The sequence below is a fragment of the Candidozyma auris genome, chromosome 2 (genome assembly GCF_003013715.1).
Source record: "Candidozyma auris chromosome 2, complete sequence".
In the NCBI taxonomy this organism is placed as follows: domain Eukaryota; kingdom Fungi; phylum Ascomycota; class Pichiomycetes; order Serinales; family Metschnikowiaceae; genus Candidozyma; species Candidozyma auris.
This window is the reverse complement of record NC_072813.1, coordinates 1,132,409-1,151,897: the sequence shown is the minus strand read 5'-3', so window position 1 is coordinate 1,151,897 and position 19,489 is coordinate 1,132,409. Positions and strand designations below refer to the sequence as shown.

Here is a 19,489-nt window from a genome sequence, read left to right as displayed (position 1 = left end):
CATTATGCACCTTCACGAGATATGTTGCGAGATTTTGCAAACTACACCTGACTTTCACAATTAAATTTACTACTAAATATAAAAAAAACATTCAAATTAAATCGATACAATACATAACTTCGTTGCTGCCAATATTTTCCCAAGCTTATTTATGTGTATAGTTAGGTAAGGACTGAAAAAAAAAGAATAAAAAGCTTCACACATCTTTAACGTGAGGCGACAATGTACCCTATATCCCTAGCCACAATGAAATCAACCACAAGGCAAATATGATTCCTTGTTCGAGAACAAATGTGGATGCTTAAGCTTGCAAGATGAAGAGTTCTACGATAAAGTGTTATGAAAGGAGTAAGCAGAATGAATTCACCACTGCGCTCTCCCCTTTGCACATATCTCACAGCCAGTTAACACTATGAATATGGTCGCAAAGTGGTGTAACCTCACCTGATTCCTCCTTACACTAAAATTCCCTAAAGCTCTAGGTACAAAAAATCCCTCTTCTACTCACATACTAATTTCGCAGCCGTTTGCGATCGTTTGTAGCCACTTTTAACACACTGGAAGCCTTTGCCCGCTATCTTGTTCACACAGATTCCGAGGAGTTGCCTAGACCAGCACTCCAGTATCTTGCTGGTTAGATAAACAAAATTACCTAGACTCTTCCTCCAAACCCTAATTTTGCAACACACTCGAGGTCTCACAATAACAAGCATTCTACACAATAGGAGCTAGTGAGCCGTGCATCAGAGCGACCACACTGCCCAAGGCTCCCCTGAATCAGTAGCCATCTTTTTGGAAAGATTGCTAGGCAGAGGAAAATAAGGTATTCAGTCCTCACAATTCCTTCTAACTAACCCAGAACTTCAAGTAAAATTCCCTTCATACACGAAGTATCACTCGAGTCACTTGGGCCACTGTCTTACACGAGGCCTGCACAATCCCTGCCTCTCGTGTATGCCGTGTTGGTTTTGCGCCCAGTGTTTACCTTTTGCCTCAAAAGGGTTCGCTCGATCCACCCGTCGCCTTTTGAAACACCCGCCTAAGTCAAGGTCGCTTTGTGGCGAGTAACGAGGTATTCAGCTATCACACTCCAAATCAAGTTTGTTCTGGATTTTAGATTCCTCATTCTGGTGTGATACAAGGTGCATTTGGCTGCGAAAAGAAGTCGCATAACTTTTTGTACTCTCCCTTCACCGCGAACCTATACAGCTCTCTTTTTTTCTTTTAGTTCCTTCATCAACAGCACCTGAGGCTAACTTTTCTTGTCTATCGTTGGCTCCTATAGGACTACTAAAGTCGTTCCTGAGCCCTTATTCTGAATCAGCTTTCCAGCTGTCGAGACTTTCTCCATTTCGAGTCAATTTCCCCTTCAGAACCCCTTAAGATTCTCAACCCTCGTGAATTTCTCGTCTAAACCAGCATTTCCAACCCTAGTCCTTCGTTTATCACATATCCTCACACTTCAACATTGATGAAACTCCTACCGATCTTTGCTTCCCTTGCATTCGCCTTCGATAAGGTCTCACTCCCCAATATCCAGTTCTCAGACCTGGGTGGCTCCATAGGGTTCTTGGGCTCTTTTGACGCCTTGTCTTTCTACTCCTACAAAAACGCCTCATCGTCTTTGCTTGGATCAGACGATTCTGTCTCCATTTACCTTCGAAATGTCTCAGATAACGCCAACATTAAAATTGGGTCTGTCAATGACGGGGACATTACACAGATCCTGCCCCTCGGCGAAGACAGCGTTCTTCTAACGGGGTCCTTCACTTCGTTTAACAACAAGACATATACCCCTCCACTCATATACAACGTCACGACTGGCGAAGTCACTAGCATCTTCTCGAGTAATCAAAAAAAGGACTCCATCGAGGGTGGGTCTGTAAAGGTCGCTTACGTCGACGGTGATCTCATATATCTCGGAGGTGACTTCGAATATAATAACACAAGGGGCGCAGCTGTCTACAATTCTACTTCCAAAAAACTACGACTGCTTCCTTTTAAGGGATTCGGCAACGACTCTATGGTGAACGCCATAACAAAACTAGAACCAAAAAGCGACGATCCCAACGAGGGGTCCATAATATTTGGCGGCTCTTTCGACACTTTGGGGCTTCCAGAACTTTTGCAACTCAACATGTCATCAAACTCCTCCCGATTTAATCATTCGAACTCAACCAACGTGTCTCTAATATCTGCTGAGCAAAAAATTTCTTTGAAGCATGGTGAATTCACCTCAATCAACTCAGATAGTGATCCGAAGGGTATTATTTGTCCCGACTCTAGCAGTGTGTGGAAACTCCAACCTCAAAGTGGTGGCCAGTGGGCTGTACAATTGCCAGCAGAAATGAGAGGACTTAGTCCTACCAAAGTCAGACTCTATTTACCTGACGATGCCGACAACGGTGTGAAGGCTTTTAGAATTTACACCTATCCTAACAATGGTATAATGAATCTCACTTATGTGAACCCTGAAACAAATGACCTTCAATACTGCGATGCTAATTGTCCTTTGCCTAAGTCGAATGACTTGAAGCAGCTTGTCGATGAAAATAAAGACAATGGAGATGTGCTCATGGACGACGACGACAATGTTGTCGTCAGCGAAGATGGTTCGTTCGCAATGTATTATGATGACTCGACCAAGTCGAAGAATCTCGGCTATGGCAGCAACTACATGGAATTTGCACTCGTTAACGATATTGCTATTGACCGAGTTGGTGTCACCGTGACTGACTGGTACGGCAACCATGGAGAGCTTTCAGGTTTCGAGCTCTATACCAATGCAATCAGCGTTTACGGCAACGAGACGCTCAACGAGTCAAATTGTGGAGACGAGGAACTGATGTCTCGAAATTCAGCTACAATAGATGGTGGAGATTGGCAATCCGTTCAGTCGTTGGTGGATTCTGTGACAAACACGGACTATCTTGTCTCCACGGGAGCAACGGTTGATACTGGTATCACCTTGTATCCGAATATATCATACGATGGAGAGTATTCTATTCTTCTTTGGACTCCCGGTTGTCAGGCTGACAACTCGTGCTCGAAAAGGTCAATCGTTAATGTCTCTGTTATTGATACTGATCTGAACGTATTGGAGCATAAATTGATATATCAAAACAACTTCGGCAACAAATTCGACTACCTTTACTTTGGCCACATGAACGGATCTTCGAACGAGAATAGGCGCAACAAAATACAAATCGACTTCTATCGTGCAATAGATGAGTCCGTCTCAGATCCTTGGATGGTAGTTGATAGGGCAGTTGCGAACATAGTCTCACTTGATAGCTACAGTGAGAAGAATCTGTCCAATCGTACTAGCCTTCAGAATCGCAAAAAGCATGATCTTCAACATATTTATTTGAACGGATTATTTGAATACTCCTTAGCGAATTTTTCCTCGTTCTCGGAGGACTTGGTGTACACAAAGAAAGGTGATGAAACATTCATCAAGACAACAAACAAATTTGTTGGCAACTCGTCTATCAATGAGCTCAGTGGAAAACTTTCAGGTGGCTCAGAGGTGAAACAGATCTTGCTTCAGAACTCAACCGATTCCTCCAGCTTGCTCTTGCTTGGTGACTTCAGCTCGAAAAATGTCACCCTCTCTAATGGGAACCTCCTCACTCTTGAATTGAAGGGCTATAATGAGACCCTGAATCTGACCGAGGCATCCCTAAAGCAAAGGAGTTTCGGGAAAAGAGATGATGAAAAGATATTTGGTTTGACTTTTAATGATTCCATCACCAGATTGCACGACTTTGGCGACGGTTTTGTTGCTCTTGGAGCTTTCAGTGCAAATTCCGACAGCTTGAAAGACCTCAACAAAGACAATGCGTCCATTTCTTCTGCAAACAATTTCGCCATGCACTCTGGAAGTGAATGGTATTCATTTGGTAATTCCTATGTTGACGCAGATTTCGACAAGCTTACCAATATAAGTGTGGATGGGTTTAATTATTACGTCTTTTCTGCGAATAACGAAATTTATCGGGTCTGGGATCAATCTTCATCCGAATTTGTTGAAAGAAACTACCTTAATGTCTCTACCGCTGCCGAGTTGTATAGTAGAGAGCAGCAGGTCTTGGGAGGAAATTTCTTCAACATTATGGACTATCATGGCCTTGATGAAGCTGTAATTCGCAATAACTCCGCTATCAATAGCTACGGCCTCAACATCACAAGAGGAGACATCCTCACTTCCTTTCATGGCAACTCATCATTCAGTGTTTTTGGCGGTACCTTCTTTGTCAACGACACCAAGTCAAATCTTGCATTTGTCAAGAACAACAAGACGTCCACCATAGAAAACACAAAGTGGGATGAAAATACTGCGGTTGACTACCTCTACATTGATACTGACCGCGATTACTTGTTTATCGGGACGAATGGAAGTGTACAAGCTCAAAATTCAAATGTCACTGGCCTCGTTTTACTCCACTTATCCAACGAATCTTTCGCAGCAACACAACCAGCAGACTTGTCCAGCGATGAAGGAAGTCTTCTGGTAAATGCCATGGTATTCTACGACGACAATGACAAGTTGTTAGTGGGTGGGCGATTTGATAATGCGGGCTCATTAGGTTGTGAGGCTGTCTGTGTCTATGATGTCCGTAACACAAGATGGGAAACCCCTTCCAGTGAAGGAATAGTAGGTACTGTCACGGATGCCAAATTTTTCGATACAACCTCGGTTCTAATGAGTGGAAATATTACTATCAATGACACCAAAGTTGACTTTGCCATTTATGACTTCTCAGCGGGTCGATTCAGTGCTGCACCAACGCAGCTTCAACAAGTGAGTGAACCTGACGACTACGTGAAGAAGTTTATCGTAAATGAAAAGAATAGTCAGCAGTTAAAGAGCAGAATGACTGCCTATGGAAAGAAGTTTATAAAAGCATACAATGGATCCCAATGGTCTGATATCAGTGAAGGCGTCGAATTGAACGAACAGACGATCTTCACCGACATGAAATTACTCCTGTTGCAATCAAAGGATGACAACCGAACAACAAACTTTTTTGACGATAACAAGATTCTTCTTGTATCGGGTTTCTTTAATCTAACTAACTACGGTCCAGTTAATGCAGCATTTTTTGACGGTGAGAGCTGGATACCATACATTTATACACTGTTGCATGATAATGAGTTCGGTATAATCAATCTGTTGCTAGTCAAAGATACTTTTTCGTTCCAGTCCTCAAAAGATTTGAAGAAAGGTTCAAACAACTTTTCCAAGGGACAGGTAGTAGGTGTGTCCTTAGCATGTGCCATTGGCTCGACGGCCTTGATCGGTTTACTTTACCTCATTCCAATGATGTATCTTTTCAAAAAGTCAGATAAAGAAGAAAGAATGAGCCAAAGAATCCATGAGGACGAAATGATGAACGTGGTCGATCCTGAGGAATTGTTTCACGAGATAGATCTCCAACGACATACTTAATAGATAGGTTAATGGTTATGTTCCAAAATAAGTAAAAAAATATAGGAAAAAAGCCAGAAGTGATGTAATGCGCCTGTTCTATATAAGCATAATGAGGCGATCTTCAACAATAATCCGCGATGCGGTGGCTCAATGGCAGAGCTTTTGATTCCAAATCAAAGGGTTGCAGGTTCGATTCCTGTCCGTGTCAATTTTTCTTTTTTCAGTTCACCGAATGACTGATTAGGTGTGGGTCTTATTCGTTGAATTTATTCAATATATTTTTTTACTAAACATATTTCATTGACTATTTTATTATCTTAATCCTCAGTAATTCGCGAAGAGCGATCTTCATCAGACTGGTCGTCAATGCCAAAGAGCCTTTCATCAGCATCATTATCGTTCTCATTTGGAGGTTCATCAGCATACTCAGTAAACTCAACAGGGTCATCCTCGACCTCGAAATTTATATCATCAGCGTTCTCGAGTTCATCCTCGTAGTTGTCTTCGAAGTTGCCAAAGAGCTCATCCTCGTCATCGGGAACACGAACATAACTCCGCTGACCAGGACGACGTCCGAAGAGCGACAGTGAGAGCCTCTCTAACATGGCTCGGTCAACTTTGCGTATGGTTTTAAGCACTGCAACAGCTCCAGCGACAGTAAGAATTCCTCCTCTCACAATTTTGTTAACGACTACGTCAACAGTATTCTCCTCTATGGGCTGGAAATCGTCATCGTCATCAAGTCTGATTTGCCCAAGTCTTTGGAAGCCACCATTCCGACGAATTCCCCTCTCATAGACAAACCATGACGCAATGAGGAAAGCGGCAAGAAAAACGAAGACTGGGGCAAAAATGATGCCGAAGATTCGACCGCCACCAAGCCCAATGCCATAGAAGTCATTGTACTCCTTCTCGTGGCCTGGACATGGACGGGTTATCAAAGAATCGAAACCCTTCCCTCCCTCACATTTAGATAGTGGGATCTTTCTGTAGCCAGTCGGAACAAAGTATTGAAAGGTTCCCTCCACTTCGCACATCTCCTTCATTCTGTCTGCTGGTGACAATCCGTCAACAAGTTTGCAAGTACCATCACTATCTCTATAGTAGTTATAGTCACATTCGTAGTCCGCTCTTGTACATGTACAGATTCTGCTTTCCTTGAAACCATCTTTAAGTGGAGCGCCACCAATGAAACAATTCGAATGGCTTTTTCTGCGCAAGTACTTGTTCTCTTTTCCAAACAAGCAGTTGTCTTTGGAAAAAGGACGTCTGGGAGTCCAGTACTCAAAATCATCGCTGTCGGGCTTTTCCAAATTGAGCTGACATTGCCTGTCAAAGTATTTTGTGAAATCAATGGAGTATGCATAGGTTGTGTGTAAGTCTTGCTTCTCAGAGCCAAAGATTACAAACTTGAGCGAAGTGTCACTTTGAACAGTCGCCAAGTCAAGAATAAATACTTTCTTATCTGCGAATTTGAACTCCTGCCAATCGTCACCTCCATTAGTGGAATACATCAAGGTGTTGGTTTCTTTTAATTGATCAGTCAAAACCAAAACACTACCTTGATCACCAAATTCCCACATGTGCTGGCCCTTGACAACTTCCTTCCAAGAAAGACCAGCGTCAAGAGACATGTAGGTCGCAAGATCACCATCTCCCAAGTACTCACCAACGTTACCAACACCGAATAAAACTCCTACGGCGGAGGATGAGCCATAAGTATCGGTGTAGTCTGGTCTTTCAGTATATCCTTGCAAATGCAAGGAGCATTTCTTTAATGACAGACCAGAACATTTGGTCTTCTTACCCTCGCTATCCACATTTGGCGGAGCCAAGTAGGTCCATTCACTCCCATCATTGAAAGAGATTTGAGTTTTGAGTTTCTTCTTTTCATCCTTCTCGAGGTTGGAAACTGTGTTTGCTAGAATGACACCTTCTAATGCTTGAATCCTATCATAATCCACGTATCCAATCTTCCCTCTATTAACGTCATTAAGCGACAAAACATAAAACGTTCCATTGGAGTTGGACTTGAGTAATGCACCACGTTCACGATCCTTTGTAGAATCAGTCGTAACATGCATAAAGATAGAATGATCTGAGGAATCAAGAATGTTGTATGCGGTCTGCGCTTCCACCTTAAAATCCTTGGGGAATGAAGCATCTGCAAAAGTCTTACCATCCATGGTGACCTTTGCCCGCATTTCCTCACGATCTTCGAGAACTGTGGCCACAATGACATAGTTAGGTTTGACAGCATATGAGGCAACGTAATCGAAGAGGACCTTGGGTTCGGTTTCCTTGAAGTAATTCTCCGTGTACACTAACTTTTGTTTCTTTTCAGAAGTGAGACAATAAATGAGATTGGACAGGGTGTCATTGTTTAAAGAGATGTAGTCACAAAAGCGAATTCCGCTTCTTAGTTTTTGAAATGACAAACCACCATCAGTTGTGTAATGAGCAGTGACTTCACACTCTGGGTTCATTTGAGGGTCACAGCCTTCTGATGTGTACCAAATGAACTCCTTTTCATCCGTAGGATGAAATGTCGGGTTTAGACCTCGAGTTGGAGCAAGTCTCCCAGGTGCCTCAAGCTTCTTAAAAGTATTAGCGCCGTCATCTGATAGATAGAAGATACGATTATCAGTGAGCAAGATTGCCGAACCTGGAGTAGCACCAAGTGCGAACCACACAAGTTTCTCATTTACTGGAATCTTCCTGAAAGAGAGACCTCCGTCATTGGAAGCATACATCATGTTATTTGACGTTCTTACGAGAAGGTTTTCGTTCATGTCATCGGTAGTCTTCACATAAGAATATTGCGCAAGTCTTCCTTCGAACTCATGAGGCACACTTCCAACGACCTTTTTCTGAGAGTCATCTTTATCTTTGTAAGCGTTGCAGTCAAATTCTTCCTCCAGAATAAAATTAATTTTTTTGTTCTCCTTGCAAAGATTACCGGCCATCAACTGCTTATCGGCTAATTTGATTTTCTTTAACTTCTTAGCTGCGCAAACCTCTTTGATTTTCTCATCATTAGGAACACACGCACCTTTGGGAGACAACCTAAAATATTTCGAACATTCGTAGTCAGCCTCAACGCACTCACAAGGCTCCTCTTTTACTTTGATGTCTTCAAAAAGCTTGCTGACAAAACATTTGGCGTCTTGCTTCCTCCTCAACAAACTCTCTTTGTGGCCGTAGATACATAAAGGCTCATCGTTCACTACACGAGCATAAACCTTTTCGAGATCGTTTTCTTTGCACTTCGTGCCTCCAAATGCATCAGAGAAGTCAACCAGAACAAAAAAACTAGCCTTTTGATCCCTATCAGGTCCGGCTGCAAGAAATTTCTTGCCAGTGCCGTCTAAAGTACTTATGAGCGTTATTGGGATAAAGGGATTCTCAAACGTGCCCTTGGTCCATGTCTTTCCTTGGTCCAATGAGTAGTAGTATGTTCTTGAAGGCTCTTCCATCAGAATGCTGGGGAAAGACATTGCAAAGATGATGTTTCCCTGATCCCCATAAGCGAATGCACAAGGCTCATCAATAGCTTTCGTCCAAGTAATACCACCGTCTCTTGAGACATAGGTCTTCCAATCTTTCTCATTTTGACTTGGGTCACCAGCGTTTCCAACACCAATGATGATATTGGCAGTAGGACCCGTAGTGAACTTGCCCATACCATCAACGGTAGCAATGTCGATTAAGTTCAATGAACAGCCGTTCTCTATCTTGCAGTTGTCATCGTCGAGGAGTCTTAATGGTTGCCAATCCTGACCGTCATTGATGGAGACTTTTGATGTAAAGGATGTCCTGACTCCTCCTCTGCCACCACCGAAAAATCCACCATCTTGAGAGTCTGTTTCCCTAAGGAATGCAGAGAACCAAACGCCATCGAAGTTCTCGAGCTTGATGGTTCCAAAGTACAGGGTCTTGTCCGCGATATTCTGGAAGTTGATACCTTGAGAGTCTGACCTCCATACCGAGGTTACGGGGAACAGCCTTCTACGGAGTTGCACCACTTCGAGAAAGAGAGCCAGCTTCAGAGAGGGCAAAAACATCACAGCACCTTGGTTCACCTCAACATCGAGATTAGACTTATCGAAAACATCACCGTCTTTAGAAACAAACAAAGATATATGAGATTTTGTATTGAAACGGTCGCTCAGGACCATGGCCACCATGAAGGAAGCGTCAACCCGCAAGTCAAGAATTCTTCCGCTCTTGAAGCCAGCATCTGAAATTTCAGTTTCCGATTTGAAGAAGTCTGAACTTTTAACTATGCTTGATTCCATTACGTGGCCAAACGAATTGAGCTTGTGTTTGGCACAGAATATAGTTTTGGGATCGCCTGAAAAGGCAAAGTCAGTACTGCCTTTACCGAAGACACACAGTTCAGCGTCCACAGGAAGCTTTTTCACCAGCTTTAGACCGTCGGCAGTATAGAAAAACTGTTTCTTGCAATCTTCAGGAAAACCCTTCACTAATCTCTGGCAGCTGACTAGTTGAAACAAAATCAAGTTTGGGTCAGCAACATTATGGATGATGAGTGGCTGTTGGTTAACAATAACGCTTTCATCGTGGTTTTTCAACTCGAACTCCTTCCATGTCTTACCTTTATCCGTAGTATAATACTGTTTCGTGGAATGGGTGAAGGCAAACGCCCGTTCCTTCACGTTCGGATCGAAGGACAATGCCTTCGCTTCCACGTCTTTTTTTAAATTCTGCCACTTTGCTCCATCATCAAACGACGCCCACAAACCATCGCTTCTAGCGGAGATTATGTGAGTACTATCGTCGAAATATAGCACGTCATATGTATCGCCCTCGAGCTTCGTCAGCAGGACTTTTGGGTCGAACGCCGCCACCACATGGGTCAATGCTGCTATCCAGAGCAACAAATCTAAGCGCATGGTACTAAACGAACGATATATGTAGAAAGGTGGGAGTTGGCAAGATGGTAAAAGTATGGGGAGTGGCTCTCTCGATAGAGGCAGTGTACAGGAAACTGTCTAGGAAAGAGGTCGCTTCCAGTAAAGTGCGATTTCGCAGCCAGGTAGGAGAGCCGTGGGTGATGAAGAGCTGATTGATTCTGATTCGTGATATTGTGAGATGAGAGTTTAGTGCATATTTTGCTATACTGGTTATGTGTTTGTGGATTTCGACTTAGCGTGCACAAAACGGGTGGTGGGGCGATCCTGGGGAGATCTGGTATGAGCTTGAATGTTGTTAATTTGCAATGATAAGCGACGAGAGGAAGCAGCAATAACCCATGGAACGAACTATTTGACAAGCGCTGCGTCCCTAGATGTCGAGTATAGAAGGTGCTATAGTTTGAGGCAGCTGGCAATTGCCGGACATAGAATGTAGGTGATGAAGGGACATGTTATTTAGACCATCGTTTCGGAACAATCCTTTATTTTCACACTTTAGAGCATATGGCTCATCAGTTCAAGAGCTGATGGTCCGAATTGATGTAGCATTTGTATCTCTCTCTTCTCAATTCACCACTCAATATTCAATCTAAGGACAAAAAGACGACGAAGTAAAAATTCTAATACCTCGATCAATAAATCGTGAGAAACTTTTGATATCGAGTGCAGAGGGCACCTAGCCACACACTGAGTCCCCGTTCCTTCTTCAAATAACATAAGACTGGTTACCTTGAGCTACAAATCGGCGAGTTCCGAGGTGACAAGCAGCCCGAGATACGGGCTGGAATTCTTGACCGTAATGGAAGCCGTCACATCATATTCCTGGCCCAAATGGTCACTAAGTGAGAAGTTGTAGCTGGCCAAGCTGGTGATGAACACGTCTTTATCCTCAGGCATAACTCTTATAACAGCATCAAGAGCTGGCGTCTTCTGCTGCTTAGCCAAAATGTCAAAATGCCTGGCCTCTCCTACAATGCCATACATGTCAGCGAGGGCGTTGGTGATGAGAGTTCTCCAAGTGAGGAGATCGATGTTGAGCTTCTCATATAGCTGAGGTCTCGTCTGCTGCAAAGACGGATCGCAAGTTCTGAAGTTAGTAAAGGCACTGCAACGCCTGAAAGACTCGAACATACACTGAGAGATGGAGGTTTTCCCACTGTGGGGGGACTTCAGCTTCCATGGGTGATATTGGTTCGTAATTTAGTGCAGGAGACTCAATCACTGTAGACGCTGTATCCCCACACAACGCAACAAATGTGGAGTGATGAAAAAGAGTCACTGGACAATTTTACTTCTGATTTCACAAAACTTGATGAATAGCATATACTGAACAAAAGCAGTAGTTGCTCCATTGGTGGTGGGTATAGTAACCTTCATAGCGGCCGCAAAATCTACTTCAACACCTAAAGTTTAGACGATACACAGATCGACTAGATCTCCCGCAAGCTCAAAATAGAAAAATTCATGTTATATTGATTTTCTCCAATTAAGGCTTAACAATACCTACACATAATTCTATATTTCTGGCTGCTGGATAAGTATGCCTTCGAAGACAGGCTTCAACATCCCTGCGCTGGCAACTGAAACTGGATGCTCTCGGTAGAAGAGTCGGTACAAGAACCTGCAAGAGACTCTTTCTCTGGTTGGGGCTTCAACCTGGGTGAGCCGCTGCTGTCGCTCATGTAGGGCTCGAACAACGGGGCATACTTGAAGTTGTAAACGAAAGGTTTTTCTTGGCCATTGACCTCGGCACACAGCATTTTCGAAGGCTTCTCCTCAATTTGAAACGGAAGAGGCAAAGCTCCTTTTGGAAGACGCTCTCCAGGCCTGATCTTAATGATACGAGAACCTGGTGGAAACATCCCTCCGTACAACAATGGCCCTATTCTAGGGCACTGGTCCGTCTTAGCCATAAAAGGAGGGTCGTCGACATTGACTCTGAACTCATGGCGAATCGCCTTGAGCTGGTATATGGTATATCTCAATTTTTGATTCATTGTTCAAAGTAGCGTTTGGAGGTCACCTTCATAGTGTAGATGCTGAGAATGGTTGCAAAAAGAGAGGGCCAGTGAGACCTGCAAGGAAGAACGAGAAAAAATAACGACAACTGCAGGATTCGAACCTGCGCGGGCAAAGCCCAAAAGATTTCAAGTCTTTCTCCTTAACCGCTCGGACAAGTTGCCGCCGTTGTAAATTGCTGGACTAATTATGTACTTGTTCAAGATACCAAAATATGCAAAAAATGCAATTGCTTCTTTGTTGGGTCATAAAAAAATTCATGCAGACTTAATAAACCTGATGAAGTGAATATGAGCATTTAAGCAAATTTGAGCTATGTTAATCATTTAATCATTTTTGGCTCCTATTTTACGTCAATGGCTCACAGACATCGATGAACTGCTCGGAATTGCCGAGTTATTGACTCTGTAAGTTTATTTGGATAGTTCATGCTCTTCCAGTTTCACAGGATTTGCGACTATATGAGATCATGGATATCAAACAATCAAAGGTTGCATAGATGTAGTGGAATAATCTCCACCTCCGGGGTGGCCTATTCTATGGCAAGATAATCCTCATTAGCGAAAAAAAGAAATAAAGAAACAAGCAAAAAGAATCAAAATTGCTTTTTGTCAAGCCAACTTCTCTCATCGTCAATTGTATTCTACTATTCTTCTGCGCGCTACTTAAACATCTACCCATCTCCATCTCAATCTACACATACAAGTACAAATCACTACATGAGCACTTGGCAAGAGGCGCAGGACGACCAGGGCCGAGTATACTTCTACAATGTGGTGACACACGAGACTTCGTGGGAAAAACCAGCCGAAAGTCTTCCCCTGGGTGTATGGAAAGCTTATAAGACTGAAGATGGAAGAGAATACTACCATAATGAAGCTACCGGAGAGACGACATGGGATAAGCCTGAGGGGTTTGAAGAGAAAAAAGAGGAAGATGTGAATCGTGATGAGGAGCTGGTGGACACGAAGCCGAATCAAGAGACGCTCTCAGAGCGAGACATCGAGCTCGCAAAGGAAGAGGTAGACACTGGCGACTTGGAAAAGTACAGCGGGGTATCTGAGGAAGAGGCACACAAATTGTTCAATGACATGTTGGAGCTGGCCAAGGTGGACTCTACGTGGTCCTTCGAGAAGGTGATTCAGACGTTTGTGAGAAACCCTGCCTATTGGGCGGTGTCTGATCCTCTGAAAAGGAAACAGCTCTACGATGAGTATTTGGTGAACAAGCTTAAGCTGGAATCGCTCAATAAGACTCAGGCGATAGAGAGGGCAAGGTCCAATTTCATCCTGGTCTTGGACAGCTACAAGAAGGATGGTAAGTTGCATAGGTACACTCGATGGAAGTCGCTCAAGAATACGTTGATCGAAGAAGACAACCCCATTTTCAAGCTTTCTGTTCTCAAGGATAGTCAGTTGAAGAAGATCTTCACAGAGTACGTTGATAATCTCGTGAAGGACAAGGAATTAAAATTACAACAGAAGAAAAATGAGGCACTTACAGAATTAGAAACGTACTTGAAACAAGTCATTCTAAATCAAGATATCAAGACGCTAACGTGGGAGAAACTATACGACCAGCTTCTTAACGATTCCAGGTTTAAGGCCAATAAACACTTTGCTATTTTGAAGAAGCACGATATTTTGGAGTTGTACATGTCGGAGGTGTACCCCAAGGTTAAAGAAAGTATTAAGGAACAATTGGTAAAGGCACAGAAGGTGAATTACAGGGCAGATCGCAAGGCAAGAGAAGCGTTCAAACAGCTTCTCATCACGAAGTTGAAGATCAATGCTGGCTCGTTATTCGAAGACCTCCTTCCACAATTCGAGGACGAAGATGCCTTCATTGAAATTTGCGGTAGAAACGGTTCCACTCCACTTGAGCTTTTTTGGGATATTGTTGATGAGAAAAGTCAGGTTCTCAAAGTCAAGAAGGATCTCATCGAGGCTGCTTTACACGACTACAGAGCTGCTAATCTGGACACCTTTGACTACGAGAAAGTTTTGAGCTCATTGGCCAGCTTTGTTGAGACATTGACACAACTCCAAGATGATCGACTCAAAGCCTTTGATTTGGGAGATACCTCTGACGAAGGCGAGATTCTGGTGATTTACAAGCAGCTTGTACGTGAACAGAGTCTCCAGATGCAAAGGGCCAGAGCCAAGATTGAAGGCTCTATTAATCAAAATGCACACGACCTTGCCGTATGGCTAGATCAGAACTTAGACAAGATCTCTTTAATCCTTATCACGGATGACGAGAAGAGCGAAATTACAGATAAGACAGTCATACTAAAGAAGGATAGTACCTACACCGTGAAGTCGCACCCCGATCAGTTGGAGTCGTGGATGGAAACACTTCAAGAAGCTCCAATTTTTAATAAGATATCAAAAACAAGCTCCAAAGTTTACAAGGACACACCTGAGGAAAGAAATTTCATACTAAAGAAACTATTGAAAGAAAGCGTTCACAGCCTTGCCGCGCTACTAAATGAGAAGCTGAGTAAGAAGCGGCCAGCAACAGAATACGAAACGAGTGAAGCGAAGAAGGCACGTGCAGAGCCCGAAAATAGAAGGCCTGTTTTTATCAATTACTGATTATGAACTCTCTTGAATTATCCGAATCGGGCTTCTCTCAAAGGGTGCTATGGCAAGAGAGGGACTGCATATAACTAACTGGATTATCAAGACCTCACTTCATCTGTTGTATCGCTGTTCTCAAGCACCAACCCGAAGATGGTATGTCAATTGTCAACAAAATAGCTCTAGTGTCCCTTACTAACAAAAGTCTCAATCCTTGAAGCCATATTTGACTGCAGTGAGGACATCATTGACGGCGGCCATTTGCTTGGAAGATTTTTCCTCGCAACTTGTGGAAAGACATAATCGTCCGGAAATCGAGGTCGACAACAGCCACAACCCAGAGCTTATCCTTAATCCTGTCACTATTTGCAGAAATGAGAACGAGAGAATCTTAATCGAGCCTTCCATCAATTCCGTAAGAGTTTCAATCAAAATCAAACAGGCGGACGAGATTGAGCAGATATTGGTGCACCAGTTCACTCGCTTCTTGACTCAAAGAGCTGAGAATTTCTTCATATTGAGGCGAGTGCCCATAAAAGGATACGACATATCGTTTTTGATCACAAACTTCCACACAGAGCAGATGTTGAAAGATAAGTTGGTGGATTTTATCATTGAGTTCATGGAAGAGGTGGACAAGGAAATCAGTGAAATGAAATTGTTTTTGAACGCTCGTGCTAGAGTAATCGCTGAAAGCTACTTGACCCCATTTGATTAGAGAAAAGCAAAATTTGGTTTTGATAACCAAATACAAAAAAGAAAGATGTCAGGAACAACGTGTAGTAATACAAATGTAGACAAAGAAATGAAGTTCGTTCAACGTTGGCTGTTAGCCGATTGACAATCGGATTACAGGCTATTCTTAGCCGTTTTGGAACGAGCCACCGGAGACTTAATAACTGCGGGGCTGTTTGGTTTGGAGGATGCGTTATCTCTTTGGTTCTGTGCTGCATCCGAAGCATGACTAGCAGCGCTTTGTCTCCGGTCGGCTTCTCCACCAGAGCTTGTAGCTGGACTATTACCTCCTAACATCGACCTCTGCTGTGTAACAACTTCCTTTGGGGAAAAGCCCTGCGAATTATGCGGCGAATTGTTGACATGGCTCCCTCTTGATATGGAATTGCTTTGAGAAAACCCGGGGGTGTTGAACGCTTGAGGAGAGTCATAAGGTGAGGCCACAACTGCGCCAGGCCCACGCTGCTGTTGGGCAGAGCTTGGCCGAGTCATACCGTTAGTGACTCCTGCAAACTGCTGCTCTGGCCTACCGCCTTTAAATTGTTGATTCACAGCATTCGGGACACTGAACCTGTTGCTTTGCTGCAGGGGCTGACGTGAAGAATGTTGTACCAGAGAACCATCTCCAGAATTAGTTTGCGATGCTGGCGAGCCACTGTACTGGGACTGATCACCTCTAGTGGGGTTTCGCATTTGCTGCTCATAAAGTTTGTTGTAGTCCATCGTGGATCCCTGGGGTCCCACTAGTGGTTGATCGTCGATAAGTAAACCAGGAATGTGCTTAAGCACCAAGTCAAGCTGGCTCAATGCGTCACCAACCTGAACAAATCCTTTGGAAGAAATCTTTAATATCCAGCGATAGTTAAAGATTTGGTCTTTGTAGAAGTCGGCTTCCTCTTTGTCAGCTGATGAGATGAATAGAAGAGCAGCAAACGTTCCAATTAGAGTGAAGTTGGCAGAGGCTGATGAATACCAAAAGGAGTGAATGTGTTCTGGTTTGAGATCCCTCACAAATTCAATGGACGCAAGTAGCCTGGTTCTTGCAGCTGTACGACAAACGTTGATAAGCTCCTTTGGTACTGGCTTTTTGTTGACAGTCATTTGATACATTATCGTGATGATCTTCCTATGGAGTGTCAATTCTGTGGCAAAGTAGGATAACTGCAAGTATCCATTGGGACACAACTTTCGAGGCTGGACAGATGACATCTGTAGCTCGACTGGAAGTGAATGATACCATGTTCTCAACTTTAACTGAATGGGTTTTGCGATCAGTAAGACATCGTTGATATCAGTGATTTCTTTCATGGCCTTCATGGAATATAGAGATTTGAGAATTTCTGCTAGGATTTGGGAGAGGCTCACGAGATTCATAAAGTTCTTTTTACCATTGTTGATATCAGATGATCCCTCTTTCAAATCTCCATCTCCTGCCTTTTCCGGAAAGTCTTCTTCCCTGAGCTCCAGCACTACCCAATTCTCCTCATGGATATGTGAGGGTCTTGAGTGTTTGAGGGATAGCCACTTGTCCTCCATGAACACAGCCCAGGCAAGTCTCTTTCGCAATCCACGCTCCCATTTTGGTAGCTTCCATTTATCGCAGTCAAGCGCGAGCCCCAATTCCTCAGCCATGGCGACAACTTGAGAGCAAAGAACCCACTCATTGAAGTCTGAGTCTGAAAAGGATGAATTAAGCGATGCACTTGCATTGGCAACAGCATCATGTCTACTCATACTTGAAACACTGGCCTCTTTAAAAATATGCTTACATTGAAGCAATAACAAGCCTGCTTGAACAGCACTTAGTTTAGGGCGTTTGAGGATTTCAAGCATGAAATTATTAAGAGCGATTTTGAGCATCATCTCAAGGTTTGGTTTAGCAAACCTATTCAATTGGGGATCATAGTCCCACCATTGAATGGCAAGGGCATATACAGCAGCAAGCAAAGGGGCGCTGAACTCACGATGAGTTCTGGAGTACTTCTCCAAGAAGACCTTCTTATGCAAAATAGGGTAGGATGGGTGAATTATGCGGAAATAAAGGTCGATCAAGATCTGACCATGGGGAGCCACAAACTTCTCGATGGCATCGACGTCATTTGACATGTTTTGGTACGAGTTGGGCGATTGATCATCTTTGAGAATGAATTGAGTCTTATCGCCCACCCTTCGTAGGGAGATCGTATCGCTCAAGTTGACTTGTTCCACTCGGTTGGCTCTACGGGCACTAGCACCACCGTCATCCTCACCCGGATTATTTTGAGCCAATATGATGTCCAAAAGATTGTGATCAAACAAATAAGATGTGGGACCAATATAGAACGACAGTCGAGGAAATTGTAGCGATAGCGTTTTCTTGAGTAGAGAGTTGTTCATCATGGAATAGTCTTGAACAGGCTGCACGTCACGAATAGTGACATTCGGGGGAACAATGCCACCGATACCGTAGCCGTTTGTATTTTGTTGTGCTTGCTGAGAAAACTGGTCAGGAGTGGGCACTCTATTTTGCGGAGAAGGCCCATTTATGTTTCGCTTCGTGATATCCGAGGCATTCAGCCTGCGTTTCTTCAAAGTCGGTTCTTCGTGGTCATCACGTCGTGGAGGCTGAGTGTATGTGCAAGAGATTGACTTGGACTCACACTGGGCACAGTTATTAGTGCCAGGTATAATCACGCATTTTGTCTTTCTTCTTCTACAATGGTCACAGGGCCTCCTGGGCTTTGACTTTTCTGTTTCCTGACTTGAAGGTTGTTGCTGCTGCTGCTGTTGTTGTTGCTGTTGTAGTTGCTGCTGCTGTTGCTGGTGATGTAGGATTTGTTGCTGTAATACCAGACTCTGTAGCAGCTCATTCATAGATCCTGGAGCCAAATTTCCAGCCACACCTCCGTGAAAGCTAGTGCCCGCTTGTGGCATGGGCGTGTGGCCATGGAAATCAAACGTCAGAAGCACGTCTGAGTTGGCATCAAGGATCAAGTTCAGGTCCCACTGGACGTCTAGGTAATCCTGGTGATCTTTCAAGTCGTCCATGTGAGCACCGTTTGTGTGGTTATCTCCGAGTCCCAGCGCCAGAGCAAAATCCTCGTTGGCATGAGGGTCTGGCGGCTCGGTTGTATGGGTATGCTGAGTTTCTTCGGAGTTCATCCTGAGATAGCGCAGTCAGTAAGTATTAACGGGACAGAAGGCTGGGAAAAGAACACAAAAATATATCTCTCTCGTTAGTCGCTTTTTCTGGCACAGGTAATCAGGACACGCTTTACTCTCCCTTCGACGGCAATGGCGCTATTGCAGTTTCCGGATCCGTTATCCCTGGCCCTTGAGGGTGAACAATCGTTGAGGTGAGATTTTGACCTACACTGATTTTTTTCGCGGGGCCCCAATGACAAGCACAAGGAGATAAGCAGATCGGGGCAAGCATTTGGTAGGTGGAAACCAGAATTTTAGGCTGTTTTTAATGCCTACATGCTTTGTTTCTTTCTCTGTTGAATTAAGATGCTCCCATTTTGTAGGCTGCTTTTAGGTCTGCTGTGGAGCTCGCTTGACAATGAGCCGATGGCTGCGAAAAAGAAGATAAGAAGTGTCGATGGGAAGAGCCGACCCGTGTATTGCAGAACCGCCCTTTTAATAAGACTATAATTTGTTCGTGGAGAATTCTGACCTTTCGACTGGTTCTTTTGATAGATTTCAGGAAATTACGCCGAGAAGAGTGGCCCTTCAAAATAGCCACAGTCTTGGGAATAGAGACACGGCTGTGTTAGATTAGAATGGAAGACTAGTACTGGATG

General features: G+C 43.7%; 7 protein-coding genes and 2 non-coding genes across 9 annotated transcripts; 4 read left to right on the top strand and 5 right to left on the bottom strand. All coding sequences in view use genetic code 12, as the record gives it.

Annotated features, from left to right (window-relative positions):
• Nucleotides 1-1,471: 1,471 nt before the first annotated feature.
• RAX2 (Rax2p) lies at nucleotides 1,472-5,452 on the top strand (the record flags this gene model as incomplete). Its single annotated transcript, XM_029035530.2, has 1 exon — nucleotides 1,472-5,452. One exon carries the CDS (start codon nucleotides 1,472-1,474, stop codon nucleotides 5,450-5,452), a length of 3,981 nt encoding a protein of 1,326 aa, XP_028890772.2.
• Nucleotides 5,453-5,570: 118 nt separating this feature from the next.
• On the top strand, nucleotides 5,571-5,642 carry CJI96_0001996. The gene has a single exon. It is a non-coding gene; the product is annotated as a tRNA-Trp (tRNA).
• Nucleotides 5,643-5,751: 109 nt separating this feature from the next.
• Nucleotides 5,752-10,350, bottom strand: PEP1 (type I sorting receptor; the record flags this gene model as incomplete). The annotated part of the gene is made up of 1 exon (XM_029035531.2): nucleotides 5,752-10,350. The coding sequence occupies one exon, from the start codon at nucleotides 10,348-10,350 to the stop codon at nucleotides 5,752-5,754; it is 4,599 nt and encodes a 1,532-aa protein (XP_028890773.2).
• Nucleotides 10,351-11,106: 756 nt separating this feature from the next.
• On the bottom strand, nucleotides 11,107-11,551 carry CJI96_0001994 (ribonuclease P; the record flags this gene model as incomplete). Its single annotated transcript, XM_029035532.1, has 2 exons — nucleotides 11,107-11,458; nucleotides 11,505-11,551. The coding sequence occupies 2 exons, from the start codon at nucleotides 11,549-11,551 to the stop codon at nucleotides 11,107-11,109; spliced, it is 399 nt and encodes a 132-aa protein (XP_028890774.1).
• A 379-nt stretch (nucleotides 11,552-11,930) lies between these two features.
• Nucleotides 11,931-12,368, bottom strand: CJI96_0001993 (uncharacterized protein; the record flags this gene model as incomplete). Its single annotated transcript, XM_029035533.1, has 1 exon — nucleotides 11,931-12,368. One exon carries the CDS (start codon nucleotides 12,366-12,368, stop codon nucleotides 11,931-11,933), a length of 438 nt encoding a protein of 145 aa, XP_028890775.1.
• Nucleotides 12,369-12,472: 104 nt separating this feature from the next.
• CJI96_0001992 lies at nucleotides 12,473-12,554 on the bottom strand. Its single transcript has one exon. It is a non-coding gene; the product is annotated as a tRNA-Ser (tRNA).
• Nucleotides 12,555-13,109: 555 nt separating this feature from the next.
• On the top strand, nucleotides 13,110-14,987 carry CJI96_0001991 (uncharacterized protein; the record flags this gene model as incomplete). Its single annotated transcript, XM_029035534.2, has 1 exon — nucleotides 13,110-14,987. One exon carries the CDS (start codon nucleotides 13,110-13,112, stop codon nucleotides 14,985-14,987), a length of 1,878 nt encoding a protein of 625 aa, XP_028890776.2.
• Nucleotides 14,988-15,125: 138 nt separating this feature from the next.
• Nucleotides 15,126-15,690, top strand: ARC19 (Arc19p; the record flags this gene model as incomplete). The annotated part of the gene is made up of 2 exons (XM_029035535.1): nucleotides 15,126-15,128; nucleotides 15,178-15,690. 2 exons carry the CDS (start codon nucleotides 15,126-15,128, stop codon nucleotides 15,688-15,690), a joined length of 516 nt encoding a protein of 171 aa, XP_028890777.1.
• Nucleotides 15,691-15,821: 131 nt separating this feature from the next.
• On the bottom strand, nucleotides 15,822-18,848 carry DAL81 (Dal81p; the record flags this gene model as incomplete). Its single annotated transcript, XM_029035536.2, has 1 exon — nucleotides 15,822-18,848. The coding sequence occupies one exon, from the start codon at nucleotides 18,846-18,848 to the stop codon at nucleotides 15,822-15,824; it is 3,027 nt and encodes a 1,008-aa protein (XP_028890778.2).
• Between the last annotated feature and the right edge of the window lie 641 nt (nucleotides 18,849-19,489).